This window comes from Lichenostomus cassidix, chromosome 1 (assembly GCF_008360975.1).
Source record: "Lichenostomus cassidix isolate B80296 chromosome 1, HeHo_3.0, whole genome shotgun sequence".
In the NCBI taxonomy this organism is placed as follows: domain Eukaryota; kingdom Metazoa; phylum Chordata; class Aves; order Passeriformes; family Meliphagidae; genus Lichenostomus; species Lichenostomus cassidix.
This window is the reverse complement of record NC_139479.1, coordinates 30185978-30211437: the sequence shown is the minus strand read 5'-3', so window position 1 is coordinate 30211437 and position 25460 is coordinate 30185978. Positions and strand designations below refer to the sequence as shown.

The window sequence follows — 25460 nt, the reverse complement described above, 5'->3', positions numbered from 1 at the left end:
TAGTAACTTTGGAATGGCACACTAGCTTCAATCTATTTTAGGTTCTTATATGACTCCCACTGCGATCATACCAGAGAACTTCACAAACTTTTTATTATATTTCTCCCCCTGATGCTCCAGTGCAGGTGGAAGTGCTATTATCCCAATTTCACAGATGGGGGACTGAGGAGCAGAGAGACTTAGAGTAATTTTCAAGCTGCTCACTCTAAGTGCCTGTGTCAGGTAGTGCAGTGCCAAAGTAGGAGGTGTAGAGCCCAGCAAGGTGATTGAAAGTGCCTGGAGGCACTTTGGCAATATGGCATTTTCCCCAGGATGCCTACACAGCAGGGAGGGAGAGGAAGCACCTGCAAAGGGCTGTTCACAAGGGGCAAGTAAGGTGCTGGTCCACTGTGTAAGGAAGCTGAATGTGGAGGATATTTCAACAACCTGATACTGACAGAAGGCTATTTAAACCATGTCTAGGTGACTTTCATGCAGCAAACTTGTGGCAGAAAGCAGAGAATCGTACTCTCAACTCCTCTTTCTGGGAGTCTACCATAAAAACATTTCTCTCCAGGCTAAGATTTTCGTTTGCATATTAAGTGATCCTTTCCATTCTGTTTAAAGCAACACACTAAAATGCACCATTTATACTTCTCTACAATATTTTCTGGTTTTAAGACTCACTTTAGAGTAATATGGAACTGAATAAACCATAGAAATTTTTGATAATAAACTCAGGTAGAGTGTAAAACTTGGCGTTAGTGTCCAGAATTAAGGATGTGCTTCTGCTTCCTTGGCCTTTTTACAATCTGCACAGCTGAGAAAAAAGAGGTGAAGAAACAGAGGCTCTGTGCCACCTTTCTTCTTTCCTGATGGTATGACAGCAAAGTGTCTGTCTGACAGAGCAAGGCAGGAATGCAGCTACTCCCCCCTGCTAGGCAGCCATGCTGATGCAGGGTCCCACTCCACATACTGCCATCCCAGGGACCTCATGTTGTTAGGGTTGTGCTGGCTTATCCATGGTGCTGGACAAACACAGCCTTGGAGAAAATGAGGGACAGCTAGGCAGAGCTCTGCTGCAGCACTGCATACTTCATTGCACCCATTTGTTTGGAAAAACAAGCATCTCTTCAGTGCTGCATATAATCTCAGATTCCCTTTTTTCTTACTGGCTACTTTTTTAGACAGGTCAAAGCCGGCGTCAAGGATCTGTTTGTTGCAATGGTACTTTGTGTGCTAGGTGTTCCTCTGGAATTACACAGATTCCTTGTGTGCTCCTGATTATGTTGGGAAATATCTGCAATGAAACCAGGATTCTTTTGGCACTGAAAAGCCAAAGCTCTTTAAAAAAAAAGTATAAATACCTCAGCCACCAGACCAAATTTGGAGATGCAATTATAGGACATAGTCAGCTAGTTAAACTGAGAAGATAGGTATGTGGATCCTTTATGCAGCCCCCATTACTATAGTTACTAATTAAAGCAAAGCAATAAATGGAAAGTTTTATTTATCCAGTCCTTTATCTCGGTAAGTCATTATTTGTTAAGTCATAGTTTATTGGGCTATGAACATTTGATTATATAAACATTTCTTAATTTAACAAGCCTAGCCATCCTTATAATAGATTTTATAATTACCCAGCAATACTGCACTGATGAAGAAACTGCATTACAAAAATTATTTGGAGCAATGTAACTGGAAAGAAAATGTTCTCACCATTGCATCTGCTTTATGCTTCTTCCGTTTAGCTTCCTGCATAAAGTAATCTGCATTGCGTGGTCTACCAGGGGAAAATAAGAAGACATTTTATTATTTTCTGAAGTGCAGAATATTTTAAGGTTATTTTTTCCTTATTTTAAACCTGATTTGCAAAGATTTTTTATGAAGAAAATACACTTATCGTGTAACCATGCATCTTCTATTTTCAAATTGCTGCCTGTGGAGACAATAGCATTTATGGCTGTTCTCATTCTTTAGAAGTCAGTGATTCAAAGTAAAAAAAGGCTAATAAAATGGGTTTTTATGGATTATATAAACTGCTTCCCAAATTAGTGCAGTTCTGATCTGCAAAATGGATACAAGCGTTAAGCAGAGCAAGATATTCTGTCTTCTCCTCCCCCTGGTGCTTGCTTACCTCTTTTTCTATTCCTCTCTGTACATTGTTATTTACCTTGGCTTCTCCCTCCTCTCAAAACAAGTGTGTGTTTAATCTCTCCACTTTGAAAACACACATTGTGAACCTGCTTGCCTCCACAGCCACATCTCACTCTTCTCCCTCTTATCTGTAAGCATGCTGAGTGCTGTTTACTTTGCTGCCTGGGTTCATCTCTGACTCAGTGCTGGGCCACCTGCAGCAATTCCACTGGCATTCCTCATGCCAATTTCTCCACTGATTTCTCCTCAAACTGGGATGGATCTGGGAGATTCCATCCCTTCCTTAACCCACCTGACCTACTGACTATAGGGCACAAATTCAACTTCTGTCTCTGTCCTGGAATTCACCAGTCAATTTGTAACCAGATTTATCCGCTCTCATTCAAACTGAAAACAAACTGATGTCTCCTTGTCACCATGTCAGTGAGCTCCTCATGGCTGAAACAAATTTCTTCATCTCCTCCCACAAACTCTCCCTATGGCAGCTTTCTCAGTCACTGTGGAGAACAGCCATTTACCATGTCATTTCAGACCATAACCTTGCATCTTCAGTCATTGCCTCTCATAAAAGCCTTCACATTTCCTGACCCTGCAGATACTTCCTGTCTCATATTTGTGGGAGGTGACCTTCTTCTTTTTCTGCTCAGCTAAAATATGTCCTGGTTCTTCTCAGCTTATACTGTGGTTACTACATCCTTGTCTCTCTCAGAGAGGGAAGTTTTGACTTGCAAAATAGTTTTCTTTGTATTGGTTAGAGTGTCATCCCTTTGTCCTCATCTCAAAAAAAAAGAGATATTCCTGAGCAGTTGGAGTATGAGTTCTGATGTTTTTACCATTCATGCTTTTAGGAGCTTGGTGTTGTAAATGACATGTTATTATTGCCACTCAGCAATCTGTTGTATGTTAACTCCAATAGGCAGCTCAGCTCCACACAGTCACTCACTCATTTCCCTCCCATGGGATGGGGGAGAGAATCAGAAGAGTAAAAGCACAGAAGAGTAAAAGTAAGAAAACTTACACATTGACATAAAGACAGACTAACAGATAAAGCAAAGCAGAACAAGGAAGTCATCCACTGCTTCCCATGGGCAGGCACGTGTTCAGCCATCTCACAGAAAGCAAGGCTTCAATGTAATTAACAGTGACTTGGGCAGACAAGTGGCATCATCTAAATATTCACTCCTCCTTCCTTCTTCTCCCAGCTTTATATGCTGAGCATGACACACATGGTGTGGGCAGCAGGGGTCAGCTGTCCCAGCTGTGTTCCCTTTCAATTCCTTGTGCACTGCCAGCCTCCCTGCTGGAGGTGTGGGGTGAGAGGCAGAAAAGGCCTTGAGGCTGCATGAGTGCTGCTCAGCAGTAACTAAAGCATCCCTGTATTATCAGCTTTTGGTCATGGATCCAAATCACAGCACCACAGGAGCTACTAGGAAGAAAATTACCACTATCCCAGCCCAAAAAATTCATATTCCTAACTTTTTTTCTTGAAACTGGGATTTCTCAGAGCATGTGTTTAACAAAATGTTTTGTGTCAGTCAGAGAAGATGCAGATCTAAAAGGTGAAGCGGGAGGGATGAGTAAAACATTTGTGCTAATAGCAGTAAGAGCATGCTCAGAATCCATAACTGGGTTAAGTGGGAGCATGGGGGAGCCTCTTGACAGAAGAGGGCAGCCATATAACTTCCTTAAGAACATAAGGTTATTTGAACCGTGTATTTACTTAGTCTATTGCTTTCTACTAATGGGCACACAGTTTTAAGGACATTTAATTGCATCAGAGAAGATTAGTCAACCTTGTTTTGAAGAGAAGAAAGGCTAAATATAATTAGATAGAAATGAAATTCCAAGTCTGGCTAATTGAGAATGACTTCTGTCCTAAAAACCTTGTTGATATGAAAAACACCCAACTTTTTAAAAAGTATTATTCTCCTGCAGAGCGGAATTTCACCCCAGCTTACTCTACCTGTTACGTCAGAAAGGGGACTAGACAGGTTTGTGTCCCAGTATCTCATGACCTACTGTCAATGCAAATACCTCCCATGCCCCAGAAGACATTCTTAATAAGAAGAACGTCTGAAACTGGCCCTGGTCAATTACAAAATATTACGGATTGAAACAGTGTTAGCTTGATACAGAAAAATAGCTATGTTTTCAGAAACACTGAAAGAATTCTTACAAAAATGTTAAGCTCTGTCTCTCTTTGTCCTGTGCAATGACCTACGGAAGATGGTTTACTACGAAGTACCAAAAAGCAAGGCCAAGTAGAAGAAATCAACAAACCAATTCTCATCTCTCTGAAATGATGAAAGTGATGAACTTTTACGTGAGCCTGTCAAACTCAGGTCATTAAAATACATCCTCTTCAACGTTGCCTCCTATATATCACCCAGCACTATATGTCTAATTTCCTTGTCTGAAGCAAGGTAAGAGGTTGTAAAAACAAAGTGAGATAACACAATGTAATTATGGTTGACTTATTTGTAAATTAATTGTAAAATGGTTTTCAACTTGGAGCAGGATTTGTTCTCCTGAGTTATGATTAGTAATGAAGGTATTAGCATGAGACACGAACATTCCTGAACCAAGAAGACTTGCAGCGAAGGCCCTGCTACGGGGTGGTTAAGCAGAATACAAAAACTGAAGTCATTGGTTTGTACTAAGCTGCTTGCAAAATCTAATATAAAAAAAGCAGCTATTAAAATGCCATTTTAAAGCAATGCATAAATATATTCTCCATGTGAACATTTAGGTGTTTTCATAGGAAAAATACAAGATTGATTTAAAAATCAGGACATGCCTAACAGAAATTAAGATGCATTGGGAAAAAATGGATAGGGTATCATTTTTATTAGCTTCTTACACAGAACTTGTTCAGTAGTGTTAATAAACATGCCAAGTCAAATTCTGATGTCTTTATGCCACCTATGAAATACTATTCTTCAATTTATTGCTACATGTTAATGACCTTTCTATTCAGATAACTAATGTGCACGTTAGGTGAAAATGGGAAGCTGAAATGTCCAATACATTCCATGTATGTTTTTGTATAATTTTAGTAACAAAAAATGATTGATTTAATTATTTTCTGGATTTTTTAATGAGAATTAAAGGTTTCAAATTCATTTTTGTTTAGGTTCCCACTGCACATGAACATAATCTGTCTTTTAAAATTCAGTATACTGGTTTACATTACTATGTCGTGAAATCAAAAAAAAAAAAGAAAAAAACCCTCTTTTACAGGCTCCTTGAAGATAAGAGGTTGTCTCAGCTCGTGGACATATGAAGACACATAATAAAACTGATGCATAAATTAATTATTCTGGATAGCTCTTTTGCATACTGCACATTTTGTATCTATGAAGTTTGTTAGTCATGTTCTGATTTTACAGACTCTGAAGCTATAGTGACCAAGAACTATCTCTGCTACAAACGTGAAGGTCCATCTGCAAACCTCCTCTGCAGCTTGGCCTATTTGGTTACACTGGTGATAATCTCAGTCTGGAGACTTTACAGGTAATCTCACTGTAAGCTTATTTCAGATACTGTGTGTTATCGATGAGAGGCATCCTGAGGAGAAGCAAATGTGTTTTCCCACTGATGAGATTCAGAAAGATCTGTGGCTAAAACCCTTTTCAGGTCTTTGGTCTCAGCTTTGCAATCCCCCTGCAGATCACAGCCTTGCCACAGCCAGAGAACCAAGAGAATAAAAAAATTTCCATGAGATTAAAATGGTGCTAGGCTACTGGTTCAACTGGAGTGGCTGCAAGTAGCAGAAGCAGCATTGAAGACTCTTTGTTATGTTTACTGGTCATGAATGTAAACTGAAGTCGCAAGGAAACTTACTCAGTGACTTCTGATTTTCAGACAATTGGGTCAGATTCTCTCCTTATGTTAGTTACAACTGTATGAATCTATTGGCATCAGCACTTTCACACCAGATTTACAAACAGAATTCAGACCTCTTGTTTAAAAGAAAAAAAAAGAAATCTGACGTCAAATTAACAGGTAGAAACAAGTGTTTTATCTCTATTAACTGAACAAGAAAATCTTTTGTTTCTGAATATCTGATTGTTGGTACTTTTAGAAATATAGTCCTCTTCAACAAAGCCAAAAAGCAGTTCTAATATACTGCTCTAATGCATCTCATATATCTCTCTGAATGGCAAGAGAAAGAGCGTAAAGCATCAGTGCCAACTAAGTCAGGCCGCTGGTGAATTCTCCCTGGGATCAAGTGTCATTATGTGAAACTGGCTGCTCTCGAGGAGAATTTACCCTACTATGTTGATTGGGGAAAGCAATCAAGTACCGCTGGAACCATTTCAACGCATTCTCAGTCAACACCAGGCAGTCACCTAGGCACTGCAACAGAATCCAGCCTTTTACAGAACAACCCCCCCACGGCTAGATCTGATAGTACAAACAAGGCCAGGCTTCCTTTTCAGCAGTGGCATTCAAATCATTTATGACTTTGACAAGGGCAGCCTCAGTAGCATGGCTGTGGCTGAATCCAGGATGAAATTTATCAAACAATCCACTACTGTCCAGAATTTCTCTCACTCGCCTTGGCACCACTTTCCCTGGGAGCTTGTCGAAAACCAGCGGGAAGGACAGCATTCCCATTGCTTGTTATGTTGCACGGGATCCCAGCGTGAGGTGAGATGGCTGCGGGCATTGTAATTACTCCTCTGCCAGAAGCAGCCTTTCAGAATTTCCAGGCTGTTGAGCTCCTAGAGTGGTGTTACCACTACGCAGGTGAATGTCTGTGTGTGTGCATTTCTCTCATCCTATTTAGCTCTATGCCATTACAGTGCATTTCTGCCACCTTTGTCTTCTGGTGCCTCCTCTGAATTTAATTTACTCCAGTTTAGCAGATAATTGCAAAAATGTAAACTCATGCAGTTAAAAAGGGGGAAGAGAATCAAACAAAGTAAATCAATAACAGCCTTACTTTGTACAGTAATTTATCAGCATCTACTGCAAAATAATCTCCTTGGAACTCAGAGCAACCACTGGTATTTACAGAGTACGGTGTAGCTTAGACTCCAATATACAATTTTAATTATACTGCATTCAAAACCACATTTTTCATCTAATTTTTATATTTTGTATGAACTAAATACTAAACTATAGCATTTTCTGCTTCATTTACATAGTCTACCACTTGTACATTATTTCATACTGTTGTATGGTGCTTTATGAGGACACATTAAAAAAACCTAATAAAAGTTCAATTAAACATCATAAATGTAGCCAAGTGCATATTTTAATACCCTTCAGAGATAATACTGCTGAAATGTTGTAAAAAAACAAGCTAGTTCTTCCTCAGTGTACAACAATTGCATGTAGTAAAAGCAGCTTAAATCATAATTCTAAATATAGGACTAGTTTCACAACTTCAGTAATCTAAAACCTAAAAAAATGAATGTGTTGGAAAGGAGTAGATCAGCAAAATGAGCAACTTCAGAATATGATCAGAGCTACAGGAAACTCAGAAGAAATTGGCTAGCCAGGATAAGCCCATGACAAGTTTTGAAGCTGTGCCAGTATGCCCAAACTTTCAGTCCAGGAGGAGAAGAAAATCCTGTAAGAGCAGGAAAACCACATAACTTGAAAGGCAGGTGTACACAGTCTATTTGCTGTCTTGTAGCAGGATGTGTCAGGAGCTTGTCTGACATGTTGGGTCATAGATAAGGATGTTCATCTTTGGCGTGAATGATAAGAGCTGAGTGGGTCTTACTGTACAAAATAGTGCTCTCCCCTGATGGATCATAGCCTCTTGCCCATTTCACAGCTTAAAATAAATTCTGTTTTAGGGGACATGGCACTGCTGTGTCTGAGGCATGGCACACATAGTGACACACAGGCTGGGGGAGAGTTCATGGCACTGCACAAAGTGGGTACCCAGCTCTATAGGAGTCTCACGCTCACTCTGGCAGACCCAGCAGGCCTGGAAGTTCAGGAGGGGAACTTGCAAGTGGAGAAGGCCAGGAGATTAATAGTGAGCCATTTAAATGATAGTACTGTAGGCATTTCAGAAAGATAGGAACAAAGGATCTGATTGGAGTTATGCCAAATGTGAGAAAAATTTACCCAGTCACACAACCACACAACTACTATCTTGTTTGGTTTAGTGTAACAAGGTCAATAACTTAGATAAGATGAATAGATGAATGGTACAGATACCTAGAGAGGGAGTTACTGTTGCAAAAAATAGCAGACAAAATTAAAGCCTGGCATCTAACTTAAATGAAATACAGAAGGATAAAATTAGTGGAGACTCCTATTTTGGCAAAAACGCAAAGTCTCCCTGACTAACCATGTCAGTGTAGTGAAATACAAAAGACCATGGGAAAGAGTCAAAATCTGCTACAAATTCTTGTGTATGACCCAGATTCATGACTTGAAGATATCCATGTGAAATCAATATCTAGACTAAAACACACAAGGGCAAAGTGTACAAGTGACGAGAGAGGAATGAAAGAAGTATTCACAAAAGGGACTTGAGTTCCTGTTTTAAAAGCAGAGGGAGCAAACACTGTGTCCTTGCAGACGAACAACAATTTTGCCTGTTTTGATGTATGTTAAATAGATGTTCTGAATAAAGCTAACTTCAGTCAAAGATAGAGTGGAAGCCTTTATAGTCAGACCTATGGAGACAGGGTGTGACCACAGCAGCCCAGGTCTATTTTGTTTTAAAATGCCATGGAATGACACTTTGAATTCTCAAGAAGCATCTGAAAACCAAAGGCAGAAAGACCTTTCTGGGAGACTGTCTACCTGGCAGCAAGCTCTGATGTTTCCAGCTCAGGTGAGGGAGAAGAAAAGGTGTGGGTGAAACTGTTGGGTGACAGTACATGTGAAACCTGAGTCAGTGAACGGGGTATCTACACTGAAAGAAGCAGGTGATCCTGAAACAAAGACTCCATCCAGGGATCCCGTCCTTTGGAGCCTGTTGAAGACACTTGGGTAATAACAGGATTTGAAAGAAATCATAACCAGGCACTAGAGACCAGGAAGACATCTGATAAGGATTTTGGGAATAGATATTCCTCATGTGCATTGAGTAATCACAGCCTCTCTCCAGCTCCTTGACTTCTTCTTGGTTCTCAAAATGAACAGGGTATTCCCAGGCTAAAAATAAGTTTGAGTGGTCTGCCTGTGATTCTCTAGACTAAAGAGGTTATGATAATTTGCCAGTGTGGTTTGTCATCACTGAAAGATGAAAATATCCTTTATATGTTGAAGGAATGAGCAGGAAAGGTCTCAGGCTTCCTTGGGGAATCATAGCCTTTGCACCCTCGGGCAATTGCAGTGAACCTTCTTGTCTAAAAGGGAAACTTCTGGGTAATTATATTGTTAAAAATGGACTTGAAGCACATCCTTCAAATGTACGTAAAGATATTTTCCACTGCCACAAGGACAGCAAAGCTGACTTGGGCATTAAGCCTCAAATACAGGCATTAGACTACCTTTTACACGTCACATCTGTGAATCCTGTCATTGAGAGTGATGAAAACCCACACCATTCTGTGATCCAGCACAAGCAGGCAAACCCCCAGTTACACTGTGATGGACTTCTAGATATTAGTAGAGAAACCTAATCTAAGGAAAACAAGCTCTGTCAAGAACCAGAGATGTGGCAGAACAGCAAACACAATGGGAAGTCAGATGAGACTTCCTCATATTCAGTGTGAGATCTAGACTCCTCAAAGAGTTTGTAGGGTTTGAAGTGTGCTCATTACTTACTGCAGACATCTGCTCATGGCTCACCAGTTGCAGAGGTACGAAAAGACTGGGAGAGACTGGTGAAAGAGACTGTTCTCTCCCATCTGTGAAATTCAGCTCTGTTGCTGGAACCTGGAGGAGCATTTGCTGAACCTGTCTAGAAGACCCTTGTCTTGCTCATTGTTATGATGTACTGTGGACTGAAGATACTTTCTAGTCAATCTGTAGAGTAAGAAAAAGCTACATCAAAATTAATTGATATGAATGAATTTCCTAAGTATTGGAAAATATTGGCAAAATATTCAGGGACTATTGCAGATCTGAGTCCATCAATATAACCATTCCTTGGCTATGCCTGTGCAAGTGAAATAAGGAGGGCAAGTGTGCCAGCTTTATCATTTGATCATCCATGCTGTGTAATTGCTAATATTCTCCCTGGCATAGTTTTCAGCTCAGTCCCAGACAATGCTTGGGCACAGCTTGGGGACAGCACAGGGACTGTTCTCAGGAGACAGTGAATGTTGTTTGTTTTGGGGAGTGAAGACAGTTTAATCACATAAACATAAGCAGTGCTGAACCAGTTGCAGAGGAGGGGCATGCATGTAGCTCATGAGTTCAAATAAGGTCCATAGCCCTGGCTTTCCTTTGATGACAGGGAATAGTGCCTAAAAATTCTATATCCTGTGAGAATCTCCTGCCAGAGCTGATGAAACATCTATTTCCCACCAAAACAAGCCTTCATAAAGTGTCCCTTTAGAGGTGACATGCAGTCTTGCAGAGAACAGGCAGCTAAATGATCTAATAATGGGAAGGGTGTCTAGTATTATTTTCTCATGGTCAGCATACCTGTGAGAAAATTCAGTGCCACGAGTAAGAAGGGAAGAAGAGGCAGACTGGTTTGGTCAGATGAAGTCTTGAAATCCCCTAAAGCCAAGAAACTGAGAGCAGTCTGAAGTAAACATATGAATTTGTAAGGAACATAGTGTAGTAGGTGTTGGTCTGACTAGTTATTTTCTAGATAGCTGATGAGAAGAAACAGGAGTCACTCTCTGTTCCTTAACTGTGCTCCTCAGGATGTGTTCATCACTACAAAAGTATCTCTAAATACTCCAGGAATCCTTGAGGCATTTTGAACAATTCAAGTAAGATCACTTCCAGATGTATGAGTCACAACCCAAGAGCACCTTTTCCTTTCCACTCTGAGGAGGAATAACAAGGAAGAGAAGACTGAAAATTAGTCACTTGGAGTTCAAGTCAAAGCAAAGAGATGTGCAAAGTTATTTTCATGAGTTCTATGTGTAACACCTTTGCAGGTGAGTATTTTCTGGATATGTGGCTTACTGTTTGACAAACACAGGAATTCTATCTCACCACAGGATATGTCCCTTGGACAGTGCAATGCTGATGGGTAGCATGTAAATCCATAAAGGTGGAAGAGACATTTAACAAAATATGAACTTTAAAAAAATGCTGTAGAAGATGTATTATCTTGCTCCTATAAGGCAAGAAAGAAAATAAATGTAAGTGAAGAAAAACCACACCCCAAGCTTGAAATTATAGCTCATAATGCAAGTTAGAAAATAATCCTGAGGAGCATGTTCAGATTTAGCTGTAAGGTAAACTGGGACACTGGGTAAACTCTGCTATTTTTTTATATCACACATGTAGTATTTTGAGGAGGGTGTGGGACTGTGCCCTTGGGCACCCACCTGATGTCTATGCCTGTCACTTCAAGGTGAACAGACTTTGGTCCTAAATGCAATTATTGGGAATTCTGTTTTTCAGTGAAGTTACAGCAGGAGTCAATATGGCTTGAAGCATTATTATGTAGCCTTGAAAATGTTCTCTTCATGGAGTCAGTAATGACCAAAAATCCAGGAAATCTTACTGAAAATTACTACTGGAATCAGCGTTAATGTCATTGACACATGTGGCATGCTGGGTACCTCTTAGTGTATCTAGATTTGTCAGCAAACAATGGCAAACCAGGAGAAGTAGATTTTTGCCTATCTTTGAAGACTGTTAGCTATATTTACTGTTATACTGCAGTCTGTGTGTATACAGCACTCTGCCAAGGAAGATATACTTTTTACTGACCTACTTGTGTTCCAATTTATTGCTAGTGACAGCTGTTGTCAATGATCTAGAGAAAATAAATTGAGAATAAAGTAAGGAGACACTGACTGGTCAAAAAAATTAGTTGTTGTTTTAAATCAAATATACGGGATTTAGTCCTTAAAAACTTTAGAGTCTGATTAAAATTAAGACTTTAAAACCATGGCTGGATTACAGTAATTCAGAACTTCATGGATTATGAGATGAAATACTTCATAGGCACCATTTAGGACAAATGCTGCCATTAGGATTACTACATAATTTAGACCTACCGTATTGCATTTCTTCAAATCCTCTGCTGTGGTGCTACACAAATTTGAAAGGCACTGGCTGCCCTGTTTAATTTGATCCTTCTAACATGTGAGTCATATTTGTTGACATTTAACATTTGCAGCCAGTCTAATCTGCTACATTTCAGTGACTTCTCTGTTCAGGAATTTCAGAATGAAGATCTAGTGTAGCTGGTATTCTGGTAGTGTATCCCAGCTACAAGCTGTGGATGACAGCTGTAGTACCTGACAATCTCCCTCCTCTAGCTAGCACAACTGTTAGACATTCAACTGTCATTTAACTGTTTTTAAGGCCAAATTAGGATATTTGATTCTGTGTTTTATAGTTTTTGGCTTTTTAGATTTTTTTTGGTGGTCTACAAGTTGCTTGGGGATGTTCTACATGGAAGGCACTACACATGAACAGTTCAATTGCATCTCTCTCTGAAAAGGTGAAACAATTTTATTGGAATGCCTGCCAGGGAAATCACTTGTTTTTCTAATGGTGAAAGCTAGTGATAAAAGCCTCTCAGATGATAGCGATGGTGACCAAAGTAGATCTCCTATGACAATATCCTAGGGGGAAAAAGAAAAAAAACAGTCCCCTTTTTTTTGCGAGCAGCTTGAGGGAAAATCAGATGACGATACAATAGCTCTGTTGTAGCCATTTCTGACTATGTTTTTTTCTAATCCAAAGAGATGAGTACATCCTACAATTTTGACTTTTATCAGACACTCTGACACCTTTCTGCCTTGTATGTACGTTTGAACTGCAGAAAAATTGAGCAATTGCAAGTAAATTATAGATGATAAAGTATTTTAAGATATATGAAGAGTTAGGTAGTACTTACAAACAGTTCATGTTTCCTCAATGGAGATTGTTGAATAAGTGTACCAGGAGAGTTAAAAATATGAAGGGAGATGGAGAAAGAGGGAGAAGAAGAATACACACAGGGGAGAGTTTTCTCCAAAAGAAGCGGAAAAACTGATTACATTTATTCAGCTTACATCTGCTTATGATTGCCATGAATATACACAGAAATTAATCTCACCAGTCCTCTTTTCTTGACATATGAACCAGATACAACCTTTTGAAGTCCACAGGAATTATTGATACATTATAGTAGGAAATGTGATTTCTCTTTATGAGAGGCTGCTGTCTCTCTAGTTAACCTTGAGACCAGATAGTGCTAACAAGCACAACAACAACAGTAATAATAATTACAATAACAATACTATCTATACTATCCAGAAACAAATATCAGTATTTGCAGACCATAACATTACCAGTCAAAATGGATTTTCTAGATACTAGGAATTCAACCTTCAGTTTTGCCATTACACCTTATCTAAATAATGCTTATGTCCTAAATGACCTTGAGAACAAACCAGCTATTTTAATTTACCAAAAATAAAGACAATTACAAGCTTAAATTATTTTAAGGTGAGGAGAGTGAGGGATGTGTGAAGAATGCAGTGGAAGTGGTGCAGGCCAGGTATACCTCCAGATACTCATGCTAACCATTCCTGCTTCTTGGTCCCCCTACCTTTGTGATACCTTTAGCTGAGCAGAAGTAGCCATGACAGCAGCAGATGTCAAAGCTCAGGGATGCAGGGATGACTCCAACCTTGGGCTCGCCTTGCACCTTGGTTGGGTGTTGTGGGACTGGAACCCTGCCACCTGCATTCTGCATCGTGGCTCTTGGCTCTCTGTTCTTTAAGGGAATAGTCAGTCCTCACTGCTCCCTGATGATCAGGGACTTTTGACAAGGGCTTTTGACAGGACAAGGGGCAATGATTCGAATGAAGGAGGGTTGTAGCTAGCACAGGTCTTTCCCATGAGAATTTTCTCCTGTGTTTTATAAACAAAGATAAAGTTTGGATGTTATTAGAACAGTGTCTCGAGATTTGGACAGTTCAGGCCTGGCCAATCAGGCCTAGGGGGAGGTTTCTGACTGACCAATCTGGGTGACCTCTGAAAAATCTATATAAGTTGGAATCAAAATAATAAAGCTCTCTTTTTTCATGCCACGCTGAGAATCCGGGTCTTTTCTCTTCTAGCGGCTCAACAGCGACAGAGAGAAGGTTTAGATTAGATGTTAGGAAGAAATCTTTTACTGTGAGGGTGATGAAATATGGGAACAGACTGTCCAGAGAAGCTGTGGATGCCCCATACCTGTAAGTGTTCCAGGTCAGGTTGAATAGGGCTGTGAGTAACCTGGTCTAGTGGGTGGCAGCCCTTCCCATGGAGGGGAATTGACACTCAGTGATCTCTAAGGTACCTTTAAACTCAAACCATTCTATGACTCTATGATTCTATGAATTCTACTATTCTGTGGTTAGAGACCTAACTTATGGTGAAAAATTAAGAAGTTTATATAGTATTTGGCATTCATTTCTCAATTTACAGTATTACTATAATACTTCTGGCAATGTCTCAGTTCCTGCTGTACAAATTACGTTTTCTCTCTTTAAATGCCATTGTTTTCTTTATTTTAAAGTCATGTGTACTCACATATCATCAAAGATAAGCTTTGTCCTTCTGCAGTCCCTGGGTGCGGTAGACAGAGGTGACCAAGGCTCTGTTTGGAACTGTGGCTTATTGCAGGGAAGAACATTTTCTGAATTGATGTGAATTGCTTTCTAGACAACAAACAGTAGACAAGACATTTAGGAATTGGCTACTAACTTCATAAAAACCAAGTAACAAAAAACAGAGCATCTTTGCATTGTGTTGTAAACTGGAAGTTAGTTTTCCTGCTATTTCAGTAGGGAATATGTGTAAGTGTCCTGTCACTGATGGCCACAAATTCACAGATATTGCTCAGAGAACTTTGTAAAGGGTTTAAGTTTCAATATCATATACAGTAGAAACTGAGCTGAACTATTAGTAACTATCAAAATATTCTGAGAGCTTCCAACCTAGCATTGTACTTTGCTTAGGAGAGCACAGCTCACATTTGACTCATTTCATACTACACTGGTGATGTGCCTGTGTTGTCCGAATTTGTAGTCCAGGTTTCTTTGTGCTCTGGACCCCTGATCAGCTTGAAGGATCACTTCTCTGTGCTGCAGTGGAAGCACAGGTCTTTTGGCAGGGTCTCATGCACTCTCAGCTGCAGCCCTGCTCTTCATGTGGCCTCCTGAGCACCTTCGATCCACCAAGTGACCTGCTGGGTGAGATCCTGTCCACTGGTATGGTGCAAAACAGAGGGCCCCTGGTTGTTTTTGGTTGATAACCACTGCCAAAAAATGCTGTTCATTGTCAGGTGATAGGCAGAAAGGCACCAGGGACTTGGGGAAAAAACACCTCAAATGGATAAAAGCCCACTGTGGGCAAGCTTTGCTTGCAGCTTCTGACAGAAATTTGAAGGACCCCGTGGGCCTGCCAGTTAGGTGCCAGATGGGAAGATGGGGTAAAACAAAGCTAAATTTAACATTTATAGTTCATGAATTCTCATCCTCTATATGGCACATCCAGATCAGTTCACCAGGCTAAAGTTTTCAGATGAATAACCAGATACATAAGAATTTTATTGCAAAGGTTGTTAAATGTTGACCAAATGGTGCATTGCTAGGCTATGCAGAAAATCTCAGTGAAATGCGTTTGCTAAGGGTGTGGATCATAAAGCAATCACCTTTTACTTTTGATTTCCAGCACATTTGCCTGTGAAGGAATTTAAATTATTTTCAAGATACCCACTGAAGAACCATAATTATAATTCTGAATGGGTTACAAACCTCTAAATTTATGTTTCAGAAGTTAAAATGTTTAAAACTTTACATTTAATTCATGAAAAATAAATGAATAACTATAATATGCTAAAGGCCTTTTTACTGGAATATTTAATGTAATTATTTTTTTTCAATTTACCAAAAGCATCTGTGAGATATTCTTGAAAAACACAATTTATGGTAAATTGTTTTTGAAAACATGTCCAAAATTAAGATTATATTTACTACTTCCTCCTCCGCTCTCAAGCCCCACATATATTTAAGTATAAACATATATACTTAATGGATACAGGGGGGCCACTTATCCCCACAGCAGAAGTTGCTGGAAGAGGCCAATGCTACAATTCAGGTAGTTTGTTTTCTGAGAAGCTGCTTCAGCACTAATACTTGGGCTTTCAAAGCCTCTTGTATATGAAATAACAAACACAACAAATATATACAGAATAAAAAACATGAATAGCTTTTGTAGCAAGGAGAGGAGCACAGGCACCAGAGTGCCTTAAGAGCTTCTCTAGATGGTACAGCAATGGGCATCAAGATGATGCTATCCAAACTGCTTCTTCTAGGTATTTCATACAAAGCAGAACAGTGTCATGAGGAGGAGGTGACAGTATTCTGCTCTTGATCATTTTACGCTCAGTGTCCTGTAGGCTGGAGGGTAGAGCATGATTTTTGAAAGGATGAGAGAGAGAGAGAGAAATTCTCTCAGTCAAAAGAGCTAACAGGCTCTTCACTCCAGCATTGTAATCACAGAATTCATGCATAAAGGGGGGCAGCATCTACTCCTTTCTCTCTGTGCTCTAAAGGCAGAGGCCACAATTCAGTGCTGTAGTATGGCCTTATCTGGGAGAGTGCTCAGGGCACACTGAATATGAGCAAGACTCTCTGATAAGGATATCAATACTTGGGCTCTGATGGAGCTGAGTTGTGAGGCTGGTGCTAAGCTGTTCACTGGTGTAAGTAGAATCTGAGGAAGTTTGCTCTAAGACAGGTAGAAGAACTTGTCTGCAGGCACACTCATGGCTAGGCAGTAGCTGAGTAAGCTCTTAAACAGTAGGGGCCTTATGCACTGAGAATGTAGGGGGCTTGCATCATGCCCAAGCAATGCTCTGGAGGCCTAAAGCCATTCATTTTGGGCCATTAGCTTTTACGTTTTGCTTACGTAGCCTTTGTTATTTGCCTGTTTTACAGCCTGCCCTCTTTCTTTTTTTTCTATGTCTTGCTAAACTCCAAACCAGAAAAGCTGAACTTACAAAATAACATTCATTATTACAGCTTTTTTTTTTTTTTTTGCATAACATTCTGCAAAACTATCACAATTGCAATACAAGTGGAAAATATACTGCTAGGCTTGATATTGTGAACAACAGCATACACTTACATTGAAGTCTCCGGGATGTGGCTGCGACTGGATTTCACCCTTATGTTTTTTGCTGGAGGAGATGGAAGGTAATAGACTGCTGCCATTAGGTCTGCTGGAGGAAGTTAAATCATCGTTGGAGTATTTGTGTTTTGATGCATCAGAGAGGGGAGAGACGGGTGACCGAAGCATTTTCTCATTTTTATTTATTGGTATTGCCAAGCTGGAAATGGAAATTACAGTAATGGAGTGTCACAAAGCTGGCTTTAAGAAAGGTAAATGTTTTATATATTACCAAAACTCTGAATTTAAAACCTGCTGGCAGGATAAAGTCTATTGGTATCTGGAAACGAGCTTACAGTATTGGGACCAAGAGTTCATTTACAAATTTGTATCATGTTTCTTCTCTTTCCCTTCAAGGCAAATTGTCATTCTGGAGTTAATATAAAGTCTGTATCAGAGTACTTGAAAAAAAAATACAGAGATGAATGGCTACTTGCTCACCATTTCTTAAGGGATAGCTGGAGATGAAGATTAGGCTCTGAAGTGTAAGTTCAGGTTATGGAGCCCTATTTCACCATTACAGGTGACAATTTATAAGCCGTGGCAATAAAACCATATGTGAACTAAAACAGGAAATGTGTTTAAAGATGACTGGTTTGTCTTTGTGCTCAATGCCCAGCCTTTGGTAGCAATGTTTATACTAATCTAATACAGATTTTGAAGACAAAGAAAGATAGGCTGATAGTGCAGACAAAAGGAAACATCTGCAAACAGTAGACACAGAGAAATGTGAGCTGCTCTGTCTTTTAAAGCAGAAAGCTGTAACACTGACAGTATTTTCAGCTTTCATTTATTTGGGAGAAGTTTTGGATAAGAGGTCAGACAGAGCATATAAATAAGCCCAGAAACAAACTTCAGACGCACTAATTTGAAGAAAATATTTAGCTGAAAATCTTAAAGCAACACATAAAAAATGCAAGTTTTTTTAAGAAGACAGTTGGCATTAAGACTAAAACTGCGATTAAGGTCAGAAAGACAATTTTAACACTATACCTTTCTCTGTCACATTCCCCTTTATTCAGCCTATTACTTTTTATGGACAATTCTCACTTCTTTATAGTTACTGTATCAGACAATATACACTTAATGGAATCACAAAAAAGAATACAGTAAAAACTATACTTCATTTCTGCACATAATTTCAGGGAACGGAGCTAATTAAATGTGCTCTTATCATACATTTGTCCATTTATCTGGCAAGTCTTTAAAAAGTAGCTGTAAAAGAAGCCATGAATCATAATTCAGAACCTTTACTGTTTCATATGGCATAGTACCTTTAAAACACTGTGTCAACTGTTTTGCTTTAATGACCTACATTGTTTACAAAAGCAAGACTCAGAGTGTGTAAGATAGACAACTATGCCCTTCTTCTCCCCCTGAGAAAATAAGATCTTTAGCACTATGTTGAATGTGCAGGCTGACCTGTTTTCTTTTCCTCTTTTCAAACATAATGTATATGGGTACACATGTTTATACATCACTGTCAAAGTGTGGGCCTGAAGCATCCAAGGGAAGCCACAGCTCTTTGGAAATGTACCCAACCCTCAAAAGCTTGGCCCAGAGCTTGTGAGCAGTGGCTGAAATTTCTACTCGTGCTGCACACTTCCTACATGGCGTTTCGACATTGAGTAGGGCCCACCTAAATGTACTGTGAGCAAACTGCAGCAGCACATCTTATACTGAGAAGCCATGCAGGACAACTTACAGCAGAGCTGCAGACAATCTCAGAGCTGTCATCTGCTGGGAATGGGCAGACTGTAGCATCTGACATAGGTGCAAGATATTTGGGGTATCTGTCAGCTTGCAGCCTTTCTTGTCAAACAGGACCTTACTTAGTCTGTATCTCAGACTGTAATTCCACAATAGAAAATGCTCATGACTGAAGGTGGTTTTGCTCCTCTCATTGCTACCAGCCCTCAGCTGTGCTGACAAAACGCTGGGTAGCTCTACTGGGAGATAAATAATACTACTCTGGCAAAAAAAAAAAAAAAGAAAAAAAAAGAAGACAAGAAAAAAAAAGAAGAAAAGGAAAAAAAAGGAAAGAAGAAAAAAGAGGAAAAAAAGAAGAAGGAAGAGGACGAGGAAGAGAAAGAGGAAAAAAAAAGAAACAGAAAAAGAAAAAGGAAAAAGGAGTTTTGGTATCAAACAAGTTTCTTGAGTATGTTTACAGAAGACCCTCAGAGGCATCTGTGGTAGTACAACTGGAGAGGGGATGTGCCAGCATGAGCAGCTGCTGGTTGCAAGAGGACCAGGAGGTCCTGTTATCTGCACTGCTGACTTAGCTACAGCCTCAGAACCTCTTCCTTGGCTGTGAGAATATCAGCATTTGATATCATGTCCTACACTAGCACAAACCACAGAAACATCTTGGAAGCAGAGCAAACCAGGAAAGAATTAGGAGGCAAATGTACATTTCAGACATTCTTTGTTTCTCTAATACACAGTTGCTACCAGAAGTACTGAATATTATGTCAAGAAAAACACAAATTATTGTCTTGCTTCCAGGAAGCACAGAATTAACCCTGTGACACAGCAAGCCACGACAGCCATACTACTCTCTGGCAATTAAAGCAACGTAAAACATATGACATTGCTGTAACAGGAACGGCATGTCTGCATGCAGCTACCCACAATAAAGGGTGTTCTGTGGATTGTTTCACTTCATGAAACGTATGTGACATGTCAGGACAAAGAAATTGAATGCATATTTTTGAATAAATACTATATATATCAGTTTTCACCATGGTTTTTTTCAGTATTAATGACAAGAATTGCTCAATCTTATCAAAGATGAGTAAAGCCTACCACAATAGATACAATAGGAAAGCCTACTACAATAAATATAAATATTCTCTTATTTTATAGCAATTTCACAGCAAGAAGTACCCTGATACTACTAGAAAAATAATTAAAAAAACCCCAAAACCTGATGACCAGCATGTACCAAGCAGCATGCAGCTGAACTCTGAAAAGACGCATGTCTATGTTTGACTACTGGAAGCCCCCAGAGAAACTCAAGTGTGTTCCTCTGACATTGATAGGGCTCTGTGTGCATAAACCATGCCAGCAAATGCTAAATACTCATCTTTTGTTTCATGCCCCATATCCTTTGAAAGTCTCACTTTTTAAAAAGTCTAAGTTCCTTGTCCTAGAATATTTACTAATTGCACAGAATGGAATGCTTGTAATCTCAAAAATATTGGATGTCAAATATATTCTGGAACTGAGTATTGCAGGCATTGTTATGAATTTTTTTTTCAATCTTTTCCACAGAGCTGATACCTAATTCTATTTATACAGTCAAACTTAAAAACTTGAAACTTGTAACACTATAAATAAAGAAAGGGCTATAGGATGGTAGTATATGTGAATTGGTGCCTACAGCACAGTGTTTGGGAATACATCTTGGACAATCACACTGCTCTAGCTACAATTACTTGTTCCATGAACCTCACACTTGAGCTCACAACTTCTTTGTGCAATAGGACAGAAATGCAAGTACATGAATGTGTCAGGAGCTACTAATATGATCATTAAACCAGAAGAACAGAGAATGCAGTGGGTAATTTTTCAACATAAAATGTGATAATTAAAAAATAAACCATACTAAAGGAAAAAATAGCACCTGGCATTAAACTGCAACTAGTTGTATGACTCAGTGGTAACTAAGAAGGAAAATGCTTACCTATTTTCATTCATATTGCAGTGATTTGATGTTGAGACATTTTGGGCAGAGGCAGCTAATCGGGAAGAACTCTCTCTCTCTAAGTGAGTCTTCTTGATGTCTCTGCACTCTTCCTCGTTTTCACACTGAGTGAAGAGAAAAGTAATAATCTTTTACAGTTTGGATTTACTACAGATCCAAAAGTATTTCAACAAGTCTAGTGATGCCCAACAAGGACAGGCTAGAAATAAAACCCCATAGACTGATGTCTATAGAGCAGGTATTTGTTTATTACAGTGCTGGAGGTGAGGGGGATCTTTCCACATAACTCACCCACCTCTGTTAAGTGCTGTGGTTTATTTTTAGGTAAGTATTAGTCAATATTATCATCATTACAGCATTACTGTATATGGGTATGGAATTAATTAGCATAATAGATATTTAACAGTTCTATAACTGTGCTTGTGCTTCTCCAATTTGGGTGGTCTTGGGGGTCTTCTTCAATGAAGGCTCAAGGTCTTCCTCACCTCTGAACTTTTCAACTTCATCTTCGGAGCATGCACAGTTATGGTGTTCTTTGGTTTTTCTGGTTCTACTTGGTCTAAATTCTTCATTTTGTGGCTAATTGGCTTTATATTTGCCAATTTCTCATTAGCACATCCTGTTGCTTCCCAATATAGCTATACTCGTCTATTTTTGAGACTATCCACCTGGTGAGTTTTTTGTCTATTCAAGCACTAAGCAACTAGTTAACCATATATTAGCTATTACACTGTATGGAAAGCTATGATCCAGGTTATATAGGTATCTTACAACTCAAGCCATATAAGCATCTTGTAACTTGGACCCAAGTTATATAGGCATCACAGGGGCTGGTATTTCCTGTCATTTTGTTACAAATGATGATACTTTCTTTGAGTATATATCTAACATGGATCAGAGATGAATGGTCCATGTCTTAAAAAATAAAATGTAAAGAGGCAGAAAGAAAGGGGTACAATGTAAAACTTGGTTTCCACCATTTCCCACTTGAACCAGGTTTTCTACCCTTCAGATACTGAAAAAAGAATGAAAAAATGAAGATAGATAAAACAATATGAAAGACTGCTTAGGTAACTGGTCCTCAAAAATACACAGATCCATCTGCACACATACAGTAGCTTAGAGGGCAACAGATGACAGGCTGCACAGAAAAACTGCCCAGAAATTGAGCAGATGGTGATTCCAGTTCAGAATGACTTTTGGGGTCAGATCAGTACAAACAGACCATAAAGCTTGCTTGGTGGACAGCTTTGGCCATGGAGTGGAGGGCACTTTCTCCTCAGCACCAGAAATTGAGTGGGAGAGGCAGGGCAGAAGGGTGGATGTGAGCACAGGGCTGTGCCCACCCGACTGCTGTGACAGTGCTGCTGAGGAGGAAGCAGCTAATGGACTATGGTCCTACTCCTACTTCTGTAGCCCCAGGGGAAAAAGGGGTCACCAGGGCGTGAGTGAGCCAGGATCCAAAACCAGTCAGGCCCCAGCTCTCTACGAATGCATCCCTCACAAAGCCAGGGCTCCTTCCTGGGACTGAAGGGCTTGCCTCTTGCTGACAAACTGAAGGGAAAAAAGATGCTGCCTTTTCTTTTACCACACACGCAGTGATACTGTGTAGACCATGACAAGACAGCAGACAGTTGTCCCTTTGCTGACCTGAGCATCATTTCCAAATGCTCAGGCTTTGAGAGAAGCCTCAGGAGAGAAAATTATGCTACTATAAAGGCAGTGTCTTCGCTAAGGCACGCAAACGCACATGCCAGCAGTCAACGCTGTCTCCAAGGGGCTGTGATCCCTCGCAGCCAGGAGTTTCATCACCTCCTGGGATGGCATCTCCCCTGGGGTTTGACCAGTCCCTACGTGGAAAGCAGGACCAAATCCCATCTCTGAAATGCCAGCCTGGAGAAGACGCTGCCATCGGGCACTGGATGCGGGCGCGAGCGGTGTTTGCCTCCCACTTGCTGGAGGCTTCCCTCCCCCCTCTGATCGGTTCCCCAGCAGCTCACCTTGCGTTTCCTTCTAGATTTCGGTAAACCCTTCTCTGCGGGGGGTTCAGCACTACTACCCTGCGGGAGGCTGGCCACCTGGTTTGCTCCGGCGCTCATGGCCAGCGGTTCTTCGGGCAAACGCTCTGGAATCCTGGACAAAAGAGCCAAGTCAATGTTGACCCACAGCGACTTTACCTCATCACTGTCTTTCAGAGGAGACAGGAGCTCATTCCTACCGAAAGGAACCAGGGTGTAAAACTGTTCCTCCAGCTCCTTTGCTATTTCACTACTAGTCCTGGCATTAATAGAGCCAAAGGCACTGCCGCCGCCGTGGGGTTTGCTGGCGGTGCCGGTCCCCGCGTCCTTGGCACGCGGCTCAGGCCCGGCTGCCGCTGGCGCCTTGGGCAGCGGGCGCTCCTCCCGCTCCGACTCAGAGCCTGAGTCAGAGGAGGATGATGAGGATGAAGACTCGGTCTCGATGAACTCCTTGGATTTGGGCGCCGTTTTGCTCGGCCCTCGAGCCCGACGCTTCTCCCCAGCTGCAGCCGAGCGGGGCTCCCTGCGGTGCCCCGCTCTGCAGCCGCCGCCGGCGGGCCGGGCCCTGGGCGCCTCGGCAGCGGCGCTGTCAGGGAAGCCGTGGCTCCGGGGGAGCTCCTCTGCGCTGGGGCAGGGGGGCGCGTCTCCGGCGGAGTTCCTCTCGGCTCGCCGCGGTGCCTTCTTCCCTGCTGCCCGCCTCGGCGGCCCGCCGTCGGCAGCGAGGGGTGACTTTTGCCGGCTGCCCTTGCTGCCCGGCGCTTTGTTGGCGGTCCTGGGCCGCGGTCCTTCCCCGGCAGCGGCGGCGGCGGCGGTGCCGGTGCGGCTCTCCCCGCTGCGGTGCTCGGCCGGGCCCTCAGCCGGGGTCTTCTCTCCTTCCTGCCGCTCTACCTTCACGCGGCCGTAGTAGGGGTGTGCGTCCAGCGCCGGGCCATCGTGATGGGTTAGGATGGGTGCTTTGTGAGGGGTAACTTTATTCAGCCACTTGTCCAGTTGCCACTTGTTGGACGAGGGCGGCTCAGGCTGAAAGGGAAACAGACGGCAAGGAGCTTAGTGCCGAGACCCTGGTGCCCCCACCCCGCCGCCCTCGGGACACCGAAATGCCGTATCCCTGCGGGCACCACAGAGACCTTCCTCTGGTCCAAGAGGACACCTATGGCCCCAACCTATGGCAACCCCTTGGCACTGGCCCTGCGTGGCAGAGCAGGGCTCATGCCTTGCAAACGAGGATGGTTTTGGTATCCGAATGGGGTTTGGAGTTGGGAAGGAGAACGGCTTCTGTGATTCATCATTTCCAAGGGTGATTCACAACACAAGTACAGCCTGCCATTGGCTTTACTGGGAAACACCTCCGAATTTACAAATAGAAAAAAAAATGCAATGACGATTTGAAGGGAGGGAAACAAGGCAGCGGTACAGCCGAGGTTAGGGGAGGGATAGCTATCAGGAAAGCTAGGGATGTGCATTTTGTGTCCTGTGCCTTTGCAGTAAATACAGAAAACATTTAAAGAGCATACAAAGTGGCATGTGGTGGGGAGTTGGAGGGCTAACCAGGCGCTTCATGTAATCTCCTGGTATTGACATTATAATCCACAAGCATTTGTTGTGTGGTGGTGCTGTCAAGGGTTCATTTTGTGAGTATTGTGTGGCTGTTAGTTTCTCTTTTAATTTCTGTCACAACACTATCAAGTTATAAGAGTGCATCTAAAACATAATGGTGTTTGGACAGGAAAGAAGTGGGATAATCATGATTTCAAATGTAACCACAGCTCAGACAATGTTATTTCAGAACAATGTGTGACTTTTTTCTAGCGCTTCTTGCAATCAGTAATTTGAATGTAACAAAATGAAGAGGAAAGCAACCCCCCCCAAACAAACAGATGATGGAGTAGATGGCTAGCCATAACCTAGCCCTACAAAAGCCAAAGAGAAACATTTCCTAATTTCCTCAGATGGAACCAAAATCTGATTCACTAGGCTATTGCATATGAATAATCAAAAACTGTGTAATGAGTTGAACATGAAAACCATCAGTGCTCTGGAAGAAAGTTTGCTCAAGAGAGAATATCCACAGTCTCTAACTTAAAAGAATATCTTACTTCTTTTATTTAAAGTAGATGCCTGAGGGCAACACAGGTTTCCTGTACAGCCAAGGGCGCCTCCAGAATCACCCAATGAGGGTTATATTCACCCTACATGGAGCAAAAGCTCCCAAAATAAGCAAAAAAATTAGACATTGGAATTCATATGATAAAAATATTCCTTCTAGCAAAAGCATCTAATTTACTCATTACTGAGCTAACCCAAACCTATAGGAAGTTTGCAGGACTGCCTTA

At 41.2% G+C, this 25460-nt stretch overlaps 1 protein-coding gene across 1 annotated transcript in view; it reads right to left on the bottom strand.

Annotated features, from left to right (window-relative positions):
• Positions 1 to 25460, bottom strand: part of AFF3 (ALF transcription elongation factor 3) — a 320158-nt gene that overhangs the window by 17934 nt on the left and 276764 nt on the right. Inside the window, exons 11-15 of the mRNA XM_085054866.1 lie at positions 23110 to 24147; positions 21089 to 21213; positions 17362 to 17563; positions 14761 to 14888; positions 1699 to 1762 (exon numbers count right to left, since the gene is read on the bottom strand). Of these exons, the coding sequence (XP_084910992.1) occupies positions 1699 to 1762; positions 14761 to 14888; positions 17362 to 17563; positions 21089 to 21213; positions 23110 to 24147 (1557 nt within the window). The remainder of the gene's footprint in view (positions 1 to 1698; positions 1763 to 14760; positions 14889 to 17361; positions 17564 to 21088; positions 21214 to 23109; positions 24148 to 25460) is intronic.